Source organism: Molossus molossus, unplaced genomic scaffold (genome assembly GCF_014108415.1).
Source record: "Molossus molossus isolate mMolMol1 unplaced genomic scaffold, mMolMol1.p scaffold_m16_p_4, whole genome shotgun sequence".
In the NCBI taxonomy this organism is placed as follows: Eukaryota; Metazoa; Chordata; class Mammalia; order Chiroptera; family Molossidae; genus Molossus; species Molossus molossus.
The window spans coordinates 95,159,249-95,185,242 of record NW_023425377.1 but is presented as its reverse complement, the minus strand read 5'-3'; the positions used below and the strand labels follow the sequence as shown (position 1 = coordinate 95,185,242).

General features: G+C 37.6%; 1 protein-coding gene across 2 annotated transcripts in view; it reads left to right on the top strand.

Moving 5' to 3' along the window:
• Positions 1–25,994, top strand: part of PDGFC (platelet derived growth factor C) — a 184,333-nt gene that overhangs the window by 153,924 nt on the left and 4,415 nt on the right. For both annotated transcript variants that reach the window (XM_036240299.1, XM_036240300.1), the window contains 2 exons: positions 17,700–17,907; positions 22,593–22,810. In XM_036240299.1, the coding sequence (XP_036096192.1) occupies positions 17,700–17,907; positions 22,593–22,810 (426 nt within the window). The remainder of the gene's footprint in view (positions 1–17,699; positions 17,908–22,592; positions 22,811–25,994) is intronic.

Sequence of the window (25,994 nt, the reverse complement as noted above, 5' to 3'; positions counted from 1 at the left end):
TCCATTTTCTCTCCAACTCTCTGAGACTATCATTTTACAATTTCTTGTCTCTCTGCAAACCTCTACTATCATTTCTCCCATCTGCACTCTCGGGGGATCGTTTTGCTTCTTGTTTTTCAAGAGTACAAGCAATCAGAAAAGGACATCTATAAATTCTCTTTATCCGTGCTCTTTATCCAGCTATTTCATCTTGACCTGAACACTTGACTTTCCTTCCTGAGACCTCGAGTCAACCTTGGGGAATTAGAGTCCCTGCTGAATTTCATCTCTTCTACCTCTTCTTGTCTATTTCTACTCACCTGGTGCCTCCATACTCTTGTCTCTCTCCTACACCATCATAACTTTTTTTTTTTTAACTTTCTATTGGTCTGATCCCTTCAACATACAAATATGCTGTTATTCCTCCCATCTTAAGAAAAAGATATCCTTCCCTTGATCCCACATCCCCCTCCGACCACCAGTCCTGTTCTCTGCTTTCCTTTGCAGCAACTCCTCAGAAGAGTTTTCTGTGTCCCCTGTGTGCAGTTGGTCTCTTTTTATTCTCTCCTAAATTCATACTCATCCAGCTTTTAGCCCCCATCCCTTCACCAAATCTGCTCCTGTTGTGGTGTCCCATGAATACATATTGCTAAATGCAGTGAAGAATTCTCAGTCTTCCTATCAGACCTGTCATAGTATTTGACACAATCAATCTTTTATTTCCTCCCCCTGAACACTTTTTCTCCTTGTTTTCAGATCATCACATTTCTCCATTTTCCTCCTACCTCACTGACTGCTCCCTCTCAGACCCCTTTACTGAGTTCTTCTTCCTTCCTCTGACCTGGATTCATGGGAGTATCCCTAGGATCATTCTCTTTTTGAAGCAAGACCACTTTATCTAGACTTGGAAACCATGGTACTGACCTCTACCTAATTAGCATTCACTCATTTGGTGATCTCACTCGATCTCATGGCTTTTTGTGCTATCCATAAGCCACTGGCTCCTGAATTTAGATACCCAGCTCCTACAGCTAACCTGAAATCTTCACTCGAAGAACTGCTCGTCAACCCTTCCATTTGTATTATTGCAAGTACCTCCTAAGTGCCTCCCTGTTCCCACTTTTGACTCCCTGCAGTCAATTTCCAGCAAGGCAGTTAGAATGACCCTTCTCAAATTTAACTGAGATGATATCACGTCTTTGTTTAAAACTCTCCAATGGTCCCGCACTAGGGTTACCAGAATGAACAAATAAAAAGACAGTATGCCCAGTTAAATTTTAACATCAGATAAACAGTTTGTGTTTTTGTATCTTTTGGGCCATACTTATACTAAAATTTTTGTTGTTTATCCAAAATTCAAATGTCACTGGGCAGCCTGTATTTTATCTAGTAGCTCTGCTCCCAACACACCCAGAGTAAGTTTCCAATTCTTACAGTGACCCTGAAAGGTCTCACGTTATCTGGCCTCCCGCTCGACCTCCAATCCTGCCACAGTCATCCTTCCTTGCTGTTCCTTGAATGTATCAGACATACGTTTTGCCTCCAATTATTTTCCCTGCTCTTCTGCATACCTAGGATAATCTTCCTCAGATAACTCCATGACTTACATTCTCACATTCTGCAGGTTTTGCTTGACTATCACCTCTTGCTGAGGTCTCTGTGTCTTTTATTCCCTCCCTGCTTTACTTTCTTCTAGAATACATTCTGTGTATCTTATATTGTTTACGGTCTTTTTCTCTCTGGTAGAATATATATTCCATAAAGGCAGACATATGTGTTTCTGTTCTCTGCTGTGCCTGGCCTATATTAGATTCTCAGTACGAATATATGTCACATAAATGACTCTGGATAATTAAGAGCCTATTAGGTGTGGATGTACTTACCTATCTATAAGGTAACAGTTTCACATTTTCCCCTCCTTGGTACCCTCTCTGAAGTCAGATGAAGCCATAAGGAGCTTTAGAGAGCAAGGCAGGAGTGAGGACTAAAGAGGGTTGGCTCTTGGAACAAAGAATGACAGAGTAGAGGGGCAGGAAAAAGAGCGAGGAGAAAAAGAAATGTGAGAAGACCCCTATAAATTAAACTTGAACTTTATTAAACGTGATTGTGACTTTGCATCTTCTGAATATTTTAGCCCTCCTTGATCCATACTTCAGATTCTACCTGCAGAAAATACTGACCGCTCCACTAATCCAATTTGTTGATTCTGGTTGGGAGAATTTTACCTTCTGTAAATATGCAAGTGTTACACTTTTTAGACACTCCCAGTTCCTCTCGCTTGTTTTGAGAAAGGTGCCCGGTCATCCCTTTACTCAATGCTAGCTGCTCCCTTTCAAGACTGTGAGTCCATTAGGTACCCTGAATGTCAAAGAGAAGACTGTAGGGTATATTTTTAGATGTTTATTAACTTTAAATCAGGGAACAACAAACAAGATTACAGGCTGCTTGTTCTTTAGTCTCTTATGCACAATGTAAATATCTTATTTGCTTTATAATTTAGCTTCAGGGGCCTTAATATCTGTAAGCTGCTACGGCTCATTTATACATTATTCCCATGTAGAGTGAAAACTATTGACAGTATAATGAACCATTGTCCAGACATACAATTGGATCATTTTTTTTTTTTTTTAATTTATCCTCACCCGAGGATATATTTTTCCATTTTTTGTTCAGATAGAGTGGGAGAGAGAGAGAGGAAGGGAGAGAGAGAGAGAAACATCGACGTGAAGGGACACATCGAGTGGCTGCCACCCGCACGACCAACCAGGGCCGGGGACAAACTGCAACCGAAGTACGTGCCCTTAGCGGGAACCGAACCCGGGTCTCTCCGGACCGCAGGCCAACGCTCTAACCGCTGAGCCAAACTGGCCAGGGCAATTGGATCATTTTTTAAATCATCTTTCTTTTATGAACATTTAAATTTTTGTTTTAACTTTACACTTCTCTATTCATATTGCTACAATGGATATTCTTGGGTTGTATCTCTGATTATTTCCTTAGAATACAATTCTGAATATGAAATTAAAAGAGCTTTGAAAATGGGACATTTTAATGTTTGTGGGAAACACTGTCCAATCATCCATCTAAAACGCTGTAACATTTTCTCTTCCACGCAGTTGATGAGCAGGCTGTTCTTGCTCTATCTTTGCTCCAGTGCTTATTCACTCCCTCTGTTTCCACATTCCTCTTCTTCATTAGTCTTCTTCTTTTCTGATTGCAAATATACACAGATTCATCTCCTTATATTAAGCCTCCTTCTCACCTTCCATCTCATTAACCCAGTTGTCTTTTCTCTTCTTTTTTTCTCCCTGTCACACTTAATGAAATAAGTCTACTCACTTTCTTCATTTATTCTTCCTCTTCTAAAAGGCCCTCTTTCTTATCAACTTCAGTGAAACGTATATATCTAAGGACACAGAAGACCACCTCTTTAGGGGTTACAGTGGCCTGTTTGTATCCCTCTTTCTTCCTGACCTTTTCATCACTTTGATGTTCCTGTCTCACTCCATGTCTCAACTCGCCTCTCCTTCGACAGCAAAAATCACGAATGCCTCCGGGACCTGCAGGGCCTCCTCTCGCCACTTTGACTGATCTGTGTTCAGGCATCAGGGCTGGTCCTTTGCCTTGGCCAAGTGTCTAAATATTGGGAAACCTGAATTTCCTCTGCTTGATCATCTCCTCATGTTATTTATGCTCTTGGTCTATGGCACCAAAAACATACACAGGGATGGGCAAAAGCAGGTTTACAGTTGCATTGTAACATCCTTTTGAGTTAATAAAGCTACTGTAAGAATCATAACCTGCATATCTTTTTTCATATGCACAACTGTAAACCTACATTTTCCCATCCCCGTATATGTTAATGATGATCAATCTCTCTCCGTAGCTAATCCTCAATATTTAATGCCAGGGAAGTATTTGCATTTGTCCATTGGACACATCTATGTAAATACTCCAACCTGAACTTTTTCCTTCTTGCATACTTACCTGTTTTGTTGGATAACTGTGTCCCTGTCCATTTGTTCTCTCATTTACTGTGATGCTGGATTCTTCTCTCCCTTCCTCTCTATTCCACCAGCCAGCAGTTTCTGTTGATTCTGCCCACGGTGAAGTACTGTGACACCCTCACCATTCTTTGTTTTCCTCAATCGTGGTGACCATAAAGAATACCTTTATTAGCCCTGGCTGGTTTGGCTCAGTGGTTAGAGTGTCGGCCCGCAGTCAGAGAAACCCGGGTTCGGTTCCCACTAAGGGCACCTGTGGACCAGAGAGACCCAGGTTTGGGCACGTACCTCGGTTGCAGTTTGCCCCCGGCTCTGGTTGGGGTCGTGTGGGTGGCAACCAGTTGATGTGTCTCTCTCACATCGATATTTTTCTCTCTCTCTTCCTCCCTCTCTGCCTTCCACGCTATCTAAAGATAAATGCAAAAATGTTCTTGGGTGAGAATAAAAAAAGAATCCTTTTTTTTTTTTTTTAATTTAATATTTTTCAGCCAGATCCTAAATTCCACTAGTGATAAAAATGATTGAGGGGACATAAGACTTATCCTCTGCCTTGAGAGAACCTATAAGCAAGTGGGAGAGAGATGTGCAGTGATTTCAACTCAGGGTAGTGCTCGCGATATTGAACCAGAGTGATACAGACTCAGAAAATATCAGTTCGCTTAGTGATAGTCACATGGAGAGGGGCGAGCAGCCTGGTTAGTGGAATACTCCTGGAGAAGTTGAATCTTTACTGAAGAGCAGGGATTAGCTAAACAAAGAGGTGCGGTACAGGTAATTGCCGACAAAAGGAAAGAGCACAGGCAAAGGTTCACATTCTAAATCCTTATTTATGGCTCCCACTAGAGTTTTCATACCCTTTCCCCTAATCTAGATCGCCTCATATAAACGAGAAGTAAGAAGCTCCAAAAAAGGAAATACAACTTGATTGCATCCCACCTATCTTAAAATGTCTTTTGACTCTCCTGCTGCTTTGTGATGAAGTCCAAATTCCATAGTCTGGCACACACCAGGGCTTCCTGGGCAGACCCCATTGGTCTCTGCAGCCTCCCCTCCTGTCTTCTCCTACTCCCAGCCCATTCTTGTTCCCAATTTAGGTTCTTTAGAAGTTTCTGAAGTGATTCTCTCTTCTAATCTCTGTAAGTGTTTTTGTATTTTTTCAATTCTAGATTATTTTTCACTCCTTCTTTGTAAAGTCCCCCAATTCTTCTAGCAAAATCTATTGCTATCCTGGCACTGCATTTTTTTTTTCTTTATTGATGTTAGAGAGAGAGGAAGAGAGAGGGAGACAGATAGAAACACTGATGAGAGAAAACATCGATTGGCCGCCTCCTGCACGCCCCCTACTGGAGATCAGGCCCACAACCTGGGCATGTACCCTGACAGGGAATCGAACCGATGACCTCTTGGTGCATAGGTCAATGCTCAACCACTGAGCCACACTGGCCGGATGGAGCACTGCATTTTTAACCACTGTTACGTCCTTACCCAAGGGACACAGGTTTGTCCACCAAAAGATAAGAACCTCACAGTGGCTGTTTTTCACAGTCACCACCTCAGTGTGAGCGTGGAACGTGAGCATAATGCATCTTATGAAATGATTTTACTTTTATCTGCCCCCAATTTCCAAGCCATATCTTGCTTATATCAACAAAAGGAAAGGACGTCTCAGGTGTGTTTGTGGATGGCAGCCACAAATCTTCACAAAAAAATTCTGTTCCTTTTTGCCTTGGGTTATTTTTCTGACCTGCCCAGAATTCTGATCATTTAACACCGTTTTTAGTGTCGCAGCCAACATGAAAAAGCATGATGAAAGGACATATAACTGTCTACACTTTTGAGGTATTCACATTTGTTGACGAGCACTGAATACCTATACTATAGCGTCGTAGGAATATCACAAAGTGATTGAAAATGGATAAGAAAATGACTGAGCTCTTGATAAAATAATTGTCATTCATCTTTTCCTCCATCATTGAAATGAGCACCGCGTGCTTACTAGTTACTTTACAGAAATTTATTTTAACACAATTCCATACACTATAATTAACGTAACAGTTGCACACGAGGCTGGCTGGTGCCATCCTGCAGGACTAGTGGGGTTTCTATTGGTTTCCGTTCATAGAAAGACTCTATAGGCAAAGAATAAGAATTCAGAAAACTGAAATTAGAGATGTGAACTAAGGATACTATTATACTTTTTTTAAAAGTTCGTCGGCATGGAGCTTTCATGGCATAAACATACCTAGACTTGTATTTACTGAACTTCTTGCTGTGAAATGCTCCCTTCTCCCCCCCAGAAGGGCTCCTGAATATAAATCTGTTTTAGCGGAGAGAGAAGTTTGAACAAGGATTTTCCCTATGGGGCAGGACAAGCTCTGATTTGCACACCAGGGTTATAAGAATGTTGGGTGGGGAGATCCGTGAACACTGACTAAGTAGGTAATGTCAGTCCAGACTACACAAACCACCGGAAATCAGGAACTAAATTTTAAAATCCAATTGTTTACTTTGACTAAAATTGATATGATGGGGATAATGAAATATGTGTAAAATTTCTAAGTACTTATAATGCTGAATTGTTTATTAAAAGAATCAAGTATACTGTTTTACTAGACCTTCAATGAATTTTCTAAGGGAGGAGCTGTCATTCCTACTTGAAATGTATGTTCTTACAGACACACACATCAGTGAGGTGTGTGTCATGTAATTTACAGAAATGCTTAATTTATATTGGTTGGTGGCCGTAGCTCTCCCACCCTGAAGAGAACACCACTGTGTCATCTGCAGTCTGGAGGGGGGCAAGTGAGAGCCTTCTGGCCACTACAATGGGCCCCGGGGGAGGACCAATAGTGCATTTCAGCAGGTGTGTGGCTTCACAGAGGTATGAAATCTACACAAACCTCTTCTGCTGGGTTCCTCTGTGAGTAATCTATAGAATGTTTAAGATAAAGGTCCTTTTAAGAAAGTGTAATGTTTAAAGGCAGACACACATTTCTAGAAAAATAAAAAGGGTGTTTGTATTATACCCTCTCTACTCTTTGTCATAGAATGTGTGAAGCTCTATTATTTCATTCATTCGGCAAAGCAAACACAGGGAGGCCATTAGAAGACTGTTGCAGATGGTGGCTTGGCCTATAGTACAGTATCAGTGCAGGTGGTGGAAAGGTGTCAGGTTCTCTTTTCAGTGTTCTTAAACCAACTTCAATAGTTGGGTGGGGCACTGTTCCCATACCAACAATAAGCCGTTCTCTGGACACCAGCTGGGTATCCTATAATTCAACTCAATTCTGACACTTTCTGCTTAGAGAGAGCGTCAAATTCCACAGGCGAAGGGCTCAGCCCCACGACACTGCCCCTTCCATGACCCCTTCAGACACCAGTTGCAAGCCCAGACTTTTTACCTGGGCGTCTGACTAACCGGAAACAAATTGGTTCCAATGACCCCACAACTCAGGATGCTACACATAAGTCCAGCTGATTACCAGCACTTCTGACTGACTGACCATACATCAGAGGTCCCCAGAACCTCCTCCCGGGTTTAATTTGCTAGAGCAGCTCACAGAACTCAGAGAAACATTTTACTTACTAGATTACCAACTTATTGTAAGAGGACAAAACTCAGGAACAGTCAGATGGAAGGGATGCATAGGGCCAGGCATGGGGAAAGGGCTCAGAGCTTCCATACCCTCTTCAGGGACATCGTTTTCCCCGAATCTCTACTTGTTCACTGATGGAAGCTCTCTGGACCTAGTCCTTTGCGGGTTGTGTGGCATCTTCATTACATAGGTATGATTGACTTCATCATTAACCTCTGGAGTTGATTCATCCTCCTGCTCCTCTCTCCTCCCAGGAGGTTGAGGAACTCTGAGAGTGTAAACCTTTAATTACATGCTTGGTTCTCTGCCAACCACTATCTTTAGGTGGGGTCCGAAAGCCACTTCGTAAACAAAAGACAGCCTTATTGCCCTCACCACTCAGGAAATACCTGGAGACAAGACCAAACATATTTCTTAATATAAATCACAAAAATCACAGATTCTGACATCTGAAGGTAGACTCAAGATAATTTCATGTGGGATGTGGGGTGCAAGCAAAGGAGATGAACAAAGGATGATTCCAGCTAACGGTGTCGCCCTGTACTAAGATAGCAAAAGGCCTCAGTTATAAATAGGAACTTGATGGTAGTCAGCATGCAAATTACATGTAATGCTTTGATACTAGATGAGATCACCAAAGGAAAGACTGTAGACAGAAAATGGAAGAGGTCCAAGCAATGGACCTTGGATCATTCCAGCCTCTAGAAGCATGAGGATCAAGAGGAACCAAAAAGCAGAGTTAAGGAGAAGCACCTATGGAGGTTGGGAGAAAACTTGCAGACCACTTACCAGTTAGAAGACAGACTGAGAAAATGGACTATTACATTCAGCCATGGGGTGGGGAGGTCATTGGTGACCTTTATACTTTACATGCATGCTACTTACTTCCATTAGACTATCTCATTTTTCCCCTCAAGGCAATCTCCTGAGGGAATTTTATTACTCTCCACAGTTTCAGCTACTTGCCCCCACCCTTTGTATATTGTCAAGCCATTCGAATAACTCTAAACCATTGTTTCTTTACCAAAATAAAGTCCTTGATACAAACAAAATTTAAATGAAGTTGAGGGTCTTACCTGGTTATTAAACTTTTTGAACACATCATAGAAAAATACCTATCAATCAAGGCACCATTGGTCAGCTAGAACCCCACAAAACCCTACACAGATTTCTATTAATGGCTGTTGAATTGAACTACATAAAAGAAATTTCTGTAAGTGTCTCTAGGGTTTCTGGTTTGAGGTGCCCATTCACTGAAGTGTTACATGAAGGTGTGTTTTCCTTCAGTCAGTTTACACTGACCTTCACGTGAAGTTCATCACTATCGCTCATTTCTTGTAACCAAGCAAATCCACAAGCATTCAATATAACAAAATTAGGAGAAAAGTCTTGTGATGCTTTTGTGTCATTACTTGCAGCTGCTAGATGTTGTTTCCGGTATTTAATGATGCCATTTTTTTTTTTTTTTTTTTTTGGATCCAGAGGAATACTTTTAAAAATCTTGGTAGAAACAAAAACCTTTAATTTTGGCTTCCCACAGAGGCCATTGTGGAAATTGTGCTTGAGACTGTGATATTTAGTCATCTCATGGAATTTTAGTTTCAACGTCAGCTATTACTTCTAGTCCACAATTTGACCTGGGAAGTGGAACCGTCTGTGATGACTGGTTCAGCAGCCCACAGTCAGCCTGCACCCTGGTGAAGGGTTGGCTTCCTCTGAGATCTTCCAGCCTGGGACGATTGTAGACCCTAAACGCTTTGGGTGCGGAGGATGTGAGTGTAGCAATATCACAATTTATCAATGCGGTCAGATTACAGTAGTTCTCAGGTGCTCTGCTGATAGGAGAACTGAACCAGTAGCAACTGCTTCACCACTGATCTAGGAAGAAGCTGTGCTCGTGAACATCAAGATCACTTTTTCTTAAGAAGACATTTCTGGCAAAGCTGGTCATCTGTTTCGGTATTTGGGCCCAGCTACACTACTGCCGTTACTCAGGATTTTGCCTGACACCATGAAGCATATGACATTTGAAGTTCAGTTTCAGGTTTGAGCCTTAGCGTTACTGTTTTTAAGGGCTTCTTCATCAACACATTCACTTTTTCTACTGGGCTGTCACGGTGATTGGTCGTCTAGAGAGATCAAGTTTTATTCCATTATTATGCTCTTTCAGCAAGAACCTCTCAATAGTAAGACTCAATATGAATACAACTGGCCACCTCCCCTAAGATTTCTCACTTAAATATATAATCCGCACTACCCACACAGTATTAAAACATCTGTTCTTGAGTAGGAATGCAAGCATTTGCTTTTCTTTGCTGGCTTAAACATAATTTAAAAACATAACCCAGATAACTTTTTGGATGAATTCAGATAAGAATAGGGGGAAGGACAAAGAAGCGTGTTTAAATGAATTGTTCCAGGGCATTCTTGTGTCTTTACAGAACCTCCCGTCAGTTGTTCCTGGCAGGCATTTCTGTCTGCATGCCCTGTCTGCTGCTTCAGCTCTTTAGAAGTCAGAACTATGGACAGTATATCAGCTTGACATTCTATACATGAAACTGGAGACACCTTTAAGAAGTGATGCAACACAACCCCAAACCTTTTTGTTGTCCCTTTCCTTACAACACCTATATTATTATCGGGGTGTTCTTTTGTTTGTAACAACTCCACCAGTAAAACCTAGTCTGCATTCCTGAACCTTCCGTTAGGTATGAATGGAGTGAAAGGCTCCTTATCAGTTCGAAATGTACTGTATGCAGTTGGCCACCAAAGCTCCAGCATAAATCACTGTAGGCCCGAGAAGTTTTGTAACAGTTGCTATGCTACTCAAGGTAAACATTTGTATGTGTGTATTTGTCCAAGGAAGATTCATTGTAAATGTTGTATTTTTAAAATTGCACTCACCACAAAAATTCTAATAAAAAAAGACAAGCTGTGGGTTTTTGAGAGATAACTATTTATTGTCAAATTTCAAGCAGTTCAGAGAGTACTATTCCAAGCAGAAAGCTGGCTTGTCTTTTTCTAAAAAAGGAAAAGATGGTAATAAGTGCAAAACATTTAAAATACCCATAAGAACAGACAAAAACACTCAGATGTTGATTTTTCCAAAATAACACTGCAGAAGTCAGCAAGGAACAGACTCCTACCAGCCACCCTGGCTGCCTGGGGATTGTAACCCTGATTCATATGCTTATTCCTTTGTCAGAGCTCATGGGCTGCCACTTAATGTTTCCATAATAAGAGAGGTATATTTGTCTTTTGGTTATTCTTTTATATTATGTTCCCATTTTGTAGTCCACACTCCTCGGGATTTGTGTGATACTTGTTGGGGTGCTTATGTGATTCATAATAGCAACCTCTCCGTCTAGCTCTGCTTTGGCAAGGGAAATAATCTCTCCTTTGATACAGAATGCTTGGTTTATAGAGGCTTAGCTTCACGAGGCGGTAATTTTCCTCTGTTCTGTGCACTGCATAGGCTTTTTAATAAATGTTTGTTAAATGATTTAACGGACGTAGTGTAATATTAACCTTTCTTCGCTGCTCTCATAGATTTTAAATTGAGAAGTCCACGACAGCGTGTATTCGTTTGCCAGGGCTGTTGTTACAAAAGACACACCACAGACTGGGTAGTTTAAGCAACAGAAATGTATTTGCTCACAGAGCTGGAGGTTAGAAGTCAGGCAGCAAGGTGTTATTCTGAGACCCTTCTCCATGGCTTGTAGAAGCCTGTCTTCTCCCTGTGTCTTTATGTGGCCTTTCCTTTGTGTCCAAATTTCCTCTTCTTATAAGGACCAGTCAGACTGGATTGGGGCTCATCCTATGACCTCATTTAAACAGAATTGCCTCGTTAAAGGTCCTGTCTCCAAATACAGTCTTATTCAGCCATACTTGGGGGGTAGGATTTCAACATAGAGCTTTAGTGGGACACAATTCAGCCCAAACACGGCACGTATCTATATGTATTTGAAACATTGAAATCCACCTCTAAGCATGAACCTATTTTCTACTGATTTTTAGACCACACAGCTTTCATTCATGAGCTAGATATGTGTTTCTAGGGATGTTGGTATTCTGAAATGACAGGGTAAACTTGCATGCACTCTTAGGACGGAAAAAAAGTTAGTGTTGGATTATGTTAGTTTTACCAGAGGACAGTGTTTCCCCAAATGTACTAATAATCGAAAGCAACAAGGAAGATTTAAAAGGGGAAACAAAGAGAGACCTCGGCCCCCCCCCCACCGTCTTGCTAAGTAGTACATTTGTTTTTGAAACTTTCTAGATAATTTTGCTGAAGCCATTTTGGACCCTTTTTATTAATTAAGATGTAATTGATATATAACAGGTAAAATTAAGGTGTACACACGTGATGTGCATTTATATATCGCACTATGATTACCACCCCAGTTAACACCTCTATCAAGTCACATAATTGTAACTTAATGATCAATTCTATTTTGTGGTGGGAACATTTGAGATTTAGTCTCTTGTTGCAACTCTGAAGTAGAGAATACAGTATTGTGGACTATAATCACAATGCTGTGTATTAGATCTCCAGAACTTACCTTCTGACGGAAAGTTTGTATCACTTGACCAACATCTGCCCAATTCTCCCACACCCAGGCCTTGGTGCCCCCATTCGTTTTTTGATTCATGAGTTTGGCTTTTTTTGATTCAATATGTCAGTGAGATCATATGGTACTTGTCTTCTCTATCTGACTTATATCACAGCATAGTGCCCTCAAGGTCTTTTCCTGTTCTCATGGCTGAATAATGTACAGTAGACCACATCTTCTTTATTTATTCATCTGGTGGTGGATACTTAGGTTGTTTTCATATTTGGGCTATTGTTAATAATGCTTCATTAAACATGGGCGTGCAGATATCTTTTCAATATCCTGTTTTCACTTCCTTTGGATGGATATCCAGGAGCGGGATTGCTGGATCATATGGTAGTTCTAATTTTAAATTCTTGCAGAACTCCCATACTGTTTTCTATAGGGGCTGAACAAATTTACATTTCCACCAGCAGTGCATAAGCATTTTTCAGAAATGACACCAAAAGCACAGCCCCCCCTGCTTCCCTCCCCCCCAAGCAAACTACAAGTCTTCTGTACATCAAAAGAAGCAATCATCATCATCATGAAAGGGCAACCTGTGGAATGGGACAAAAATAAGTGCAAACTGCATATTAGATAAGGAGTTAATTGTCCAAACACATACAGAACTCATACAACTCAATAACCAAAATAATAATAATAATTACCAAATGGCCAGAGGAACTGAATAGAAATTTTTCCAAAGGAGACACCCAAATGGCCAACAATAGATGAAAGGATGCTCAACATCACTAATCATCAGGGAAATGCAAATCAGAACCACAGTGAGATACCACCTCACACCTGTCGGAGTGGCTGTCATGGAGAATGAGCTAGCAAGTGTTGGGGAGGGTGTGGTGAAAATGGACCCTTTGGAATTTATATAAAATTACGTAGTTATTAAAATCTAGAAAAAACTTAACCATCAGCAGCCAAGATTAACAGAGGAGGAAACTGTGGCTCTGATCAGTTGCAGTGTTTGCCCAAATTCTCTTTCCTAAATGCCAGCAGCTCCAGGATCACAATCCAGGCTCCTTGACTCCTGATCAGGGTTCATTCCTCATATCATGCTGTCATTCATAATGCATTTCACCCAAGAATTTAAAAGACCTCGTTTTGTATAATATCTTTAACACATGGTACTGACAAGTTAGAATTGCGTGGCTTGACAGGACACTTCTTGCACTGAGATTTCGGATTCCTTTTCTATTCTTTCACAATCTATCCTTCCAAAGTAATGTACCTGAAAGGGTCTACGTAGTCTAGAACTAGGTGATCCATCCAAGTCATCGTTGCAACCCTGCAAGTAATAGCAGAAAAGCTTTTTTTCTGGTTTACTAAAATGGGGGTGTTGATTTAGTTGTTTGCATTATAGAACATCAAGAAATTCTGGTTTTCACTCTGGCCACTGTGGCTCAGTTGGTTGGAGTGTGGTCCCGTACACCAAAAGGTGGTGGCAGTATGCACAGGGCACATACCCAGGTGGCTGGTTGGATCCCGTGCGGGAGGCAACAGATTGATGTTTCTCTCTCTCTCCATTCCTCTCTCTAAAATCAACAAAACAAAATAAATAAAAATAAAAAAACTTCTTAAAAAACCCCCGAAACTCTGCTTTTCATTACTGACCATTGTCACCCACTAAATAGTCTTAAAACAAATCATAACTTAGTAATAAGTTATCTGTTCTTAAAAGACTTTTTTTCCCCCTCTGACTTCTTTTTTCCATTGCTCCCCTTTTCTCTGCAAATCCGTTTAGATATCTTAGGAAAGCAGAACTTTGAAAGTGAGGACCTGGCTGTTCCTTGAAAATGTGGGTGGGGTGGCAGTTGTGAGAAAGCCCTGACTTTGAAGCAGGCGTCCTCTGTCCTGTCCTCGAGCTGATTCTTTGAATCTAGGGGAAGTGAGTTGATTTCCCCCTCCTGTTTTTGGGTGGGCGTGAACTGCTATGCATGTGTGTTTACTTTTGAAATTTATCTTCTTTTAATTTAAATATTTAAAAGCTTGTAGGTTTATACCGCCAACAAATATATGAATGCAGTAACATCTGCCCAGTTGCTTCTTCCCAACTTTTGTCATGAGGCTATTCTGATACTTCATTGCACCCAAGGTGTGCATATTTTGTTCGTCCAATATTGCAGGTTGATATTGTTTTGGTTTCTTTTGTATAAATAGTTTAACCTTTATTCCAGCAATATTGATTTCAGTGGCAACTTTTTATTGCTTCCAAAGGAATGCCCTGTGCAGAGTCTCCAACCGACATGGAAAGCAAAATGAGCCAACTCATTCATGGATTATGGTTGACTTGAAAATAGCTTAAATAACAACTTCGTATCCAAATAACTGTGCATTCTGACACTTCGGTGAATAACATATACTTTCTGTATTAGTTTTCTATACATTTACTCTCTGTGTACAGATTATGACACATTCAGTTTGTCTTATATTGTCATAGTCATGAGTAATACTCAATTATTATTTGGGTATCACTGACCTTTAATTTGCACTTTACATAAACATATATATCTTGGCTTATTTTTTTAAAATATTTTTCTTTATTGATTTTAGAGACAGAGAGGAAGGGAGAGGGAGAGATAGAAACATCAATGAGAGAGAACATTGATTGGCTTCCTTTTGCATGCCCCTCACTGAGGATTTGGCCCACAACCTGGGCATACACCCTGACTGGGAATTGAACAGACGACCTCTTGGTGCATGGGTTGATGTTCAACAAGTAAGCTTGGCTTATATTTTTAATTTGAAAAACTTTTGCATTAACCTTTTTACACTCTAAATTCAATCAAATTGGTTAAATGAACAATGGAAATTATTAGATAATTGTTTATTTCTGCCCATAATATAGTTATTGATCTTAATACTTTCTGTTAAAGCAATTTTAAATTTCTTGAACAATTTAATACCAGGAGGAAATGGGAATGTATTAAATTTGGATTCTACTCTCAGAAGTTAGGTAGATTAATTGGAAACATCTTAGTATTAATATTTTAGCAAGAATCTCGACATTATTGATATTAGATCTTTAAAATAGGAATGAAATCATTCTTATCCCAAGGCTGCCACATTCATTCCCACCGATTATTCTTTATAAAAAAATCCACCCTTCCACTCTCTGTGTGCAAATGGGACCCTAAACCCACAAAGCTGTGAGCCCCCACAGGAGCTGCGCCTGCCCAAGAGAACCATTCTCCTTTTTCTAATTTCAAGATCAGCTTCTGCTTTTCAAGCCATGTGCCCACAGGATAGCACGGAGAGAGAGGGAATGTGTTTCAAATTGACACAATTGAGACATATGGGACAATGATGGCCCTGTTATTGAGTAAGTTTTCATGGATGAATTGGGTTTCAAGGAAGGCCTTTATAAATGGTAAAGATTTATTATGTGGATCACAGGAGGGAGAGTTTTGCGTATGGGTGAAGGGGAGCAGTGTTTAGCATGGGTAGAAGTACAGAGTCTGAGATGAATAAGACGGGCAGTAGTTAGTGAAGAGACTAGATTGATTGGAACAAAGTGTGCATGTCTTTGATCAGTAGAGGATTAGATGGGAAAGGTCAGCAAAAGTCAGATTGTAAGGATCCTGAGTACGGTGTAAGGAATTTCGATTTCATCCTCCAGATGAGAAACCACTCTAGGCATTTGTCCAAATTCATCACATGATCAGTGATAACTTATTTTAGGTAGATTAACTCAGGTTTATGCAGCATAAAACACAAGGAATATGGAAAGATTAAAGGCAAGGAGACAAAGTTAGAGGATGTTATATTTAATACATGGTTTTCCATATCTAGCCTAGCATCTAATGGGGATGAAAAGGAAAAACTCATTTCATTGTGTTTTTTTTTTTTTTAATTATAACAAATGTTATTATTTTTACCTGATCTCCAAAAGGAATCCATATTTATTATAGAAGGTGTTGAAAATATGAATAAGAAGATTAAAATCACCCATTTTTGTTTAAATCATAGATGAACACTCGGCATTTTAGGCACTGATGATTTTTTATTTTATTTCAGTTTACATATGTTGACATTATGGTATATTAACATTGTTTATATAGCTTGTTATCTTTGGCATTTACTACATAGTAGGCATTTCTTTTGTTAATAAAAATTCCCAGAGGACTTGATTTTTAATAGCTATACACTATTTCAGTTCATAAGTAGTGTAATGAACTATTCTAACTATTGTAAATTTAGAATTTTCCCAACTTTTTGTTACTATTAATACTACTCTAATGAACATCAATCAACATCAATGCTTTATTCCATACTCCTCCCCTCCCCTCCTCCACAAAAAAATAAATCAATTAAAAAACTACGTTGAGCATTTGTTCATTTATTTATTTTTTCTTTTTTGATTTCAGTTCTGATCTATCACTTCCTAGACTTAGTATGAGTTAAGAATTCGAGGTGGGAGGAAGGGTACTTATTAAAGATGTATTGAAAATATTGTCTTATTTTATTGCTTGTCATTTAAAATGATATATTTTAATCCATTGTTCTATATATAGACAGTTAGGTTGTTTTCAGTTTTTATCTATTTCAAACAATATGGTGATGAATATCATTGCAAATATTTTTATGTGCACAAATGAAAGGATACAGACCTTAAAAGTGAATTTCAGGGATTTGGAACATAAATCTCCAATCTAGTATCTTATGTATACTAAAGCAATTTACACTCACTTCTGCAAGCAGAGCAGAGACATTCCAATTCACATCCTTGGCAAGCCTTCCTTTTAAATACTTGCTAATCTCATGGATGCGAAATAGTATCTCATTTTGTTTTGCTTTTCTCTGATAACTAATGAAGGTTAGCATGTTTTTTATGTCTGTTGGCCATTCAGGCTTCTTGTCTGGAATTTGCCCATTTTCTATTTAGTCGTTTGTCTTTTTTTTGCACACTCTAGACACTGTGGGAGTTCTATAGTTTGCCGAGGTGTTCTCCCACAATCTATCTTTTAAACCTGTTTATTAAAAACAATTTTAGGGAAATTCATCAAAGTTATCTTTTATAGTTTCGGTGTTTTGTATCTTGATTGAGAAGTTCTCCAAGTCAAAGTCTTTTTAATTGTAATTCTTTATGAATTAATTATTTTATGTGACATTTTTAATTCATCTGACACTCGTTTGCATAATTATGTAGTGATTTTCCAGACTGAGGAAATAGAAAAGAGAAAAACAAACAAAAATTTAGTAAATTAAATTATGATTTCCATTGAAAGTGTAATTGAACCATGGAGATGTTTTTGTTTTTATTTCAACAACAGGTAGGCACATCCACCATAGTTCATGGTAATGAAGTTAATGTCTTTTTCACCGACTCCAGGGAAAAACCCATCAAAGTTCATCTACATGAAGTCTTGCAAAATAATTACTTCTGCCTGGAGTTGGATACAATTTGACTTTCCATGTGTTTGCAACCTTAGCCTACCTAACTTCTTGCAGAAGTCCAGAAGGAATACATTGTCCTTTTAAAACAGTTAACATAGGATTCCTTTTACTTTCAGCAATTGACAGAAGCTGTGAGTCCTTCAGTGTTACCCCCTTCAGCTTTGCCACTGGACCAGCTTAATAACGCGGTCACTGCCTTTAGTACCTTGGAAGATCTTATTCGGTATCTTGAACCAGACAGATGGCAGCTGGACTTAGAAGATCTCTATAGGCCAAGTTGGCAACTTCTTGGCAAGGCTTTTGTTTTTGGAAGAAAATCCAGAGGTAAGCTCTCTCTTCAGATTAGAATCTCATTTAATTTTCTTAGCAGCTAGTGTTTTGGATTCTTCTGTCATCGCTTCTAATGAGCCGAGGTTAAAATTCATCAATGATATATTTAAATAATCCATTGTGATAATATTTGAGCATATTTCCATATTAAATAAAAATACCTACAAAAGAAGGTGCTTGATTATAGCTCAGTGAATTTGGAAGGTTAAAAGGGATACTTTTGCTGAAAATTCTTGTCATTTAAAAAGTTTTTTAAATATCATTTTGATGAAGTCTTCTATTATATTTTACAAGAACCATTGCTTATGCAAACCTAATATTTGGAGTATATTGATTTAGAGATTCAAGAGAGATTGTTTTAGCTGCTAAGAAACGTGGTTTGGAGCTAGAAAAGGAGTAGCTTTATCAAGTTTATTATCTACCCTGACCCCAAGGTTCAGGAATGTATCCATTTTTGTTTCGAAAGCTGAGAAACTTTTCCAAATAATATGAAAAATAACACTGGCTCACCATAAAACAGAACTAGTAGTTTCCAAGATAGAATGCATAGTAAGAAGGAACCCACACCATGATAATTTTTCTCTGTATAAAATAAATTTGCTTCTGAAACGATCATTTTTTCACCCTCATAGCTTATCTCTCTTCAAGAGTAAAAACGTTGAGCATTCAACTTCATTCCATGGGGCCAAGAAATTGGAAACCGTGTTAACTGAATTTGCTCTGAGGTTAGCTAATTTCCTAGTCACATTGGAACTGGAAAGCATCCATATCAGACACAAGTGAAAATGTAATAGAAATAACTGAGTAATTATAATGCACTCAAAAAAAAACAATCCGTTGCAGTCTGTCAGAATCATTGACATCCACCCAGCGTCACTTTGGAGAATGAAATGAAATGACAGTTTGGCAAATGTAAACAGAAGTAGCAATGTTTAGTTAATTTGAGCAATTCACAGGGGCAGATGGCACCAGACTTGTTCTTCTAAATTTTGTCAGAAAGAAGCCCACTTCCTGCCCTTTCTTGCTAAGAGTTGCGGCCCCTCTGAACGACCAGCTTTGATCTCAGCAGGTCATGTTCAGACTTGCCCAACCATGGTATTTTGCTATGCCAACAGACCTGGTTTCCTTTCAGCAGTATTTGAAAGCGGTGTTCAAGTCCATGGGCAGCCGAATCTTGTCCAGATGCTGAAAGCTGTTACATATTTATAAGATTTGATCTTGATGAATAACTTGATGAATAACTTATGAACAATACTTCCCTTCCCTCCCACTTCGGAACAGGAAAATTAAGATCTGCAAGACTAGCTGAACCGTCCATGAATGGAGCCTTTGTTAGCAAATTTGAAGTCGATGATCATGTTGATCTGTGAAAAGCAGAGGGAGTAAACCAGGTTCTAAGCTCAGATCTAGTTTTTTTGACTGATCTCAGGATTCTAGTGTAAAATCTCCCTTTGTGCCTGTATCTCTCCACAGGGTGATCAATGAGGGTTTGGCCAGCGGCTAGCATATATTTAAAAGCATCCAGCACTGAACCAGATCTTTCAAATATTCATTTAGCACTTTCCAAATTGAAGCTCTTTGCAGTTGGCCCAAACTATTAACTTTTTAAGCATGCAGTACGTGTGAGAAAAGCAGTGTATATTTTTGGAACTTTACATAAACTAAAATGCAGGTGTGGGATAACATCTATATAGACAAAACCCGCTTCCCTCCCAAGAGTTTTTCTACAAAGGAGTGAGGAATAAAACGTTTAAAAGCTTCTAATTAGACATCGAAATAGATTTTCCACAGAATAAACATATCACAATGGTACCACATTCATCTTAGAAAGACCACCCTCAGATTGCATTACAGTAATAGAATATTCTTGGGCTGAATATCTCAAAAGAATGAACAACCAACAATATAAAATGTGAGCATAATTTTTTTTTTCTGTCAGTATTACCTTTTTTAGTAAAACTTGTCATATGGATGAATCTAAACAAGAAAATTTGTATTAGAAATAACATTCATTGGTGTCATGCTCAAAATCTTAATTCTTCAAAAGACAAATCAATGCATGTGTTGTCTTTGGAGGTAGTTTTGAAAAGGAAATAAGAAATCTGAAGGCTGAGTTTTACTTTACAAATATTTTGTAGAGGAAAACTTCCATAATATTATAGCTAAATTTTAAAAAATAGTATGTCTTGGAGCATTTCTCTCCCTATTTCTTTTTTTTCATTGTTATTAATATTATTACTATTCCTATTATTATTATTATTTTGCCTAGAAATTCTGCACAATGTTCAGTGAATTTGTGGTCCCAATTTATAATGACAGGACTTATTTTAATGAAGCCTGGATGGATTTCAAGCCTTAGAAATAGGAAGCATAACTTTCATATAAGATTACCAAATTTAAAATCTTTATTGTATTTTTAGCCCAGAGTGGACAACACTAATGATTTTCTGTTTCACTGTTTTCCCTTTTTTCCTCTGGTTCAGGATTTTCATTCATACCATGCTACTACAGAAAAAAAAAAAAAAAAAAATGCATATTTTCTAAGTCGGGCTTAACTAGTACTTAAAAAGGGCTTTTGACTTTTGTGTCAAACATGATAAATGAGTGGAAGCTAAGTTGAAAGTGTGTTTAAATTTTCACATTGTAGCAGGTATCATAACTTAGTTCACTTGGGAAATCTATCTAACCTTTTATTGTGGTTAAGTAAACATTTTAAAGTGAACATATACAGTCTCATTTTCTAGTTTCATGAAATAGTGTGTTTAAAACTATTTGAGGTAGATGAATATCCTTTCAAAGCTAAGAGCTTCATTCACATTCTAAAGAAGTATAAATCTTAAATAAGCGTTGCAAATGTTGGCAACCGGCTTTTGTATGTGTGTGCATGTTTTAGGTTTTCTCCCTTTTTACCCAGATAGTAACTTCTAAAGAAAATATTCAAATAAGCTCATAAATAGCTTTACCAATGAAAGGCAGTATGTACATATACGATTAGTTCAGCAGAATGAAATCAGGTAAAATATGTGACATCGTTTAACCTGATTATCTCATTAATTTTATTAGAGGTAAACTGGCTTTTTATAACACTCAAAAGAAAGAACTCATTTCCCCTTAAATATTCAAAAGCTTTACTTTCACAAGACCATTTTTTCAGGTGAAAAGGAAATCTTTAAATGCTCAAATAAAAGTGATTTTTCTATTGAGTTGCAAAAGATAATTCTTAACTGAATAAGATGTTGAAATGAACCTATTGAATGAACACTTCTTGTTTTCCTAAACTTGACCAAGGTTTTGGTCAACCATGTAGTTTATATGTATTTATAATGTATGATTGCATATGCATAATTTATAATACATTTTTTGAAAATACATTGTTAGTTCCTTCAGACATTTTAGAAAAACTTGATCACATATATAATAAGCATTTGATTCATAATTACCTTGTCATTTAAAAATTATTTTAAAATATTGGCACTTAATTTTTAAAACTGGATTACATACTGATGATTATTATTTGAAGCAATCTTTAACCAGAAAATATATATATTTTTTCTCTTAATTCTTGTTTATAATGTTTCCGATATTAGCAAAGGTATTTAACTAGATTTATTATGTTTTAGAGCATTTTCCTAAATTTTAATAAACTTTTTATTTTTGATTAAAAATGTTTAGATGAATTATCCAAAACGCTTCAATTTTATTGGAATTGTTTTTATTTAAATATTTTTAAGGGTAAAAAAAGGCAAAGCTATAAAGCAGAAGTTAAAATTACATTAGAGATACTTATCCTAACAATAAACTACTCTTGATATGTTACATTATAAACTAATATTAAACATGACATGCTATATAATTTAACTGAGGCAGTATCGTGGTGTAGTATAAAACAGTGGTTCTTTGAGAATGTACAGCAACAATATGATGAAAGGATATTTTGTTTGGTCTTGACAAATAGGTATTCTTTTAAAGAATAAAGCACAACATAGTTAACCAACTTGTTCAAAGAATAGAGACAATGGTTATAAATTAGACATTTCTTCCATCCTTTAGAAGACGAATGGAAATCGGAGTTAAATTCCGTTTCAAAGACCAGAAATTCTCGATGCACCAGAGCTTTCTGACAACCTCTGCTTTTTTAAGATGTATCTTTGTTCGTTTTTTTCATTTCACGGTTCACTCAGCTGTCTTCAGAATTTCACTTTCTTCATTTCCTTTCTTATTGCCAGAAAGATTATAGGAATTTCTGTTGACAAGTTTCTGTAAGTTGTTCATTAATTGCATACATTTGTAATCCTTTTAAGAATTGCATTTATTTTTTAATCAAAGTATTCATTATTTTACACTCGTTCTTCCCTCCAATAGTCTCCTTGTTTACTTTTTTACTAAGGTTAAAAGGTAGTTTCCTATTTATAGCTCTCAACTGCTTTGTTGGCTCTGTTCTTAATATCGCACAATGACATCTCTTTATTGGTCACGAAGTCATAATGAAGCTTTGTTTACTATAAAACAGAAAGTCCAACTTGCAAGCTGCATAGCCGCCAAACCTAGCTAAAATAAGAAGTAATGTTAGGAGGATCGTTCATGAAATAGTTTGATTTCTTTCTGAAAAGAGTTTAATAAAATACATTCAGGCTCAGAGCATGAACATCTATTTCTTTTCTTTCTTTTATACTGTGCAGTGGGGGATCTGAACCTTCTGAAAGAGGAGGTAAGGTTGTACAGCTGCACACCTCGTAACTTCTCGGTGTCCATAAGGGAAGAACTAAAGAGAACCGATACTATTTTCTGGCCAGGTTGTCTCCTGGTTAAACGCTGTGGTGGAAACTGTGCCTGTTGTCTTCACAACTGCAATGAATGTCAATGTGTCCCAAGCAAAGTTACTAAAAAATATCATGAGGTAGGTATAGCATTTTCTTTTCAGTTCCTTTGGGTATTTTGTTGCTTTCAAAATAACAAAACAGTGTATCTGAAATGAATTTTTGTTCGGTAAGATGTAGCACTCATAAAAAACAAAACAAAACAAAAATAACACTTTATGTTCTCTTTTTAAAATTAGGACTTTTAACTAAACAAACAAACAAACAAACAAAAAAACAGACATTGAGGATTTTGAAAGCTTATCCTCTGATAGAAAACCATGGGTGGTCAGCGAAGTTTTTATCTCTTGTACAAAAAACAAAATGTGTTCTTTTACAGGGTAAAATATGAGTGAAACCTTTCAACTTTTCAAAATCTGAAGGGAAATATTTTAAAGAGAAACTTGGAGATAAATTATTGTCTATTTAGGAGAAAGAAGATCTCTGATATTTACTTTTCCATTTGAGGCAGTGTGGGCACATAAATCCCAAGAAGACATATTCATAATTATACCCACCTTCCTAGTCTTCATCTTGCCCCAAATTGCCTGTTAAGCTTTTTATAGATTCCTCACCCTTTTATCTCTTTGTAGAATCAAGAAAAATCCAATATTAAATCTTAGTAATTGTTTTTCAGAGCCTTGGAAACCTTGGATCATACACACTCCAAATTTTCCTTAGCGCTAGAATATTCCGAATTCTATCCCACACTCTCTCCAAGAGCATCTTGTAGCCAGCTTTGATTTTTTACCAAACCTTTACATTAAACCAAGCCAAAATCAGCTTTTCTGACTTAATTTCAATATAGCTTTATTTCATTCATTTTTATTTTTTTCTACTAACAGAATAATAAAAAATAAATATTTGCTTAATAAATAAATAATTATTTTTTCCACTTGCATAAAGACATCAGTGAAACCTTTATCTGTTGGGTAATCTAAACATGGACAGTATCATAAACGGTACAGCATATTACATGGTTGTCCTGCCCTTCGACAATATTGTGTCAGCAGCTGATAAAGTGGGGAAAAGCATTGGGTTCCAGAAGACAGCGGACCGCGTCTCCATTCTAGACCTACCATTAGCTTGTAACCAACAGCAGGATACTTAACCTCAATAAAATAGCGTAAAATAGAATTCTCTTTTTTTCCTAGCTATTTTATTCCATAGCAATGACTAGATTGCAGTTTTTAGAAGGTAACATCCAAAACGAGAAGCCCGGGATTAGAAATGGGACCGTTTACTGCCATTACTCATGTTCTACTTTCATTTCTACTCTGCATTCTTCTAAAGAGCCTGTTATGGGAAAGTCTCCACTCCAGTTACAGGAAGTAGACAATCATGAGCTTGGCGGCCCCATGAGCCCCAGCCGGGCGATGCCCACAGACCTGCCTCATTGCTACTCCATGAACTGAGATACCTAGTCAAGAAGAAACCCTTAATATAGTAGTTCTAAAGCAGATTAAACTTAACATGCCTTAAAGCTAGGCTAATATTCGAGTTGAATAGCCTAACATAAAAGGATGTCACGAGAATAGGAATCCAACTTGAGTGATCTTTTCCCACCTCAACTCATTCAATTTTGAACTTTCTAAAGCAGGTCCTTACTAAACAAAGTTTATTTGGGGACCTGATTTAGCCAGTAAGTCTTGGGTTTATAAGCACCATTCTAAGAGCTATAAAATCCAGACAGCTGTATTAGCTTTCTTAAACCAGCTTCTCATGCTGATTCCATACCATGCTTTTGGTGAGATACACCCATCCTCAGGTGAAGCATATCCTCCTCCATCCTCTATTTGTAAATTTCTCTTCAAATAACATTCGTTACAGGGTTATGCAGGAAGTTGCCACAGACTTTGTAGTATCTACTTAAAGGCTGTGGGTACTGCTTATATTTCACTGGCATTCTTGCAGAATGACTTTAATCCATGACTCTCCAGTCTTTGGGTGGGTCAATTACAGATGTATTATATACATGCACACATATATACCTTTTCATGTGTAATTATATGACCATCTAGTATAAGATTCCCACATCTCTAATGTGTGTGTAGAAATATAATTACACAGTTACTTCACATTTATCACCAGTAGCTTCAGTAATAACCATGGCTCAAATTTTATCATTAATTCTTCTGTGTTCATCTTTTTGTTAATGATCAAATCACCCTATAAAAAAGTGTTGTTGTTTTTTTTTAACTTGGTGTAATTCCTAATTTTTGAAGCCTGAATTGTTCTCAGCCTTATATTTTAGAAGTAAGTTCTTAGTGCTAACACTACTCCTGAATAAATGAAAATATTTTAACATAACAAAATATTACTAAAGGCATTAAGTCATTGAATACCGTTAATCTGGATCAAGAGATTTAAGGTATTTAAAGTAAAGCTCACCTTGGGTTTTCATTCTTTTTGATGAGCATTGTTCTCATTTTCACTTGGAAGATTATTCCACCTCATGGAGAGGGCAGAGCAAAGACAGAGCTTAAAAGTTCTAAGTATTCTCTCCTTCAACCATCCCTACCGTACCAGCTTCCCGAAATACTAAGCTGAAAATATTTGTTATGTTTGTACAAATATATCGGAATGATTCCCTCTTTTGGTTTCCCCTAGCATGTCCATTGTTCTTTTTCAACCATTGTATTAAAAATAAGTGTAGAATTAAAAATCTCCTAAAATATGAGGATATTAGTTATAAAGTTTTAATGCAATGTTGGAACAGAATATTATCATTAATAAGATTTTTACTGCTTTTGTATCAACCACTAGATACTTTTTATTGACAGATCTTTTAGCATGTATATATATTTCCTTAACAATTTTGCTATCTCGCAATTAGGGTTTTTCAGGAAAGCCAGACAGGAACTTTGTGTTTGCATAAAATTAGATACTACCTCTTCCTAAAATATTTTTTAGTTTCCTGCCAATCCCAGTTTACATAATCCATCCTTCTTTATGCGTGTGTGGGATTTTAAAAATGTCTTTGTTAGAGAACATTTACTATTTCATCATTATTGTTCAATTTATTTGTTTCTACCAAACTGAAAACTAGGCAAGAACAAAAATCACATTACGGAGTAGTGCTTAAGAGCATAGATACAAAAGCCAGACTTCCAGCGTTTCAATATGACATTTGTTAGCAATGTGACTTTGAGCAAATTGCTGAATCCCCTGTGCCTCAGTTTGCTCTCCTGTAAAATGAGCTTCCAATCCTCAATCCTCCTTGTG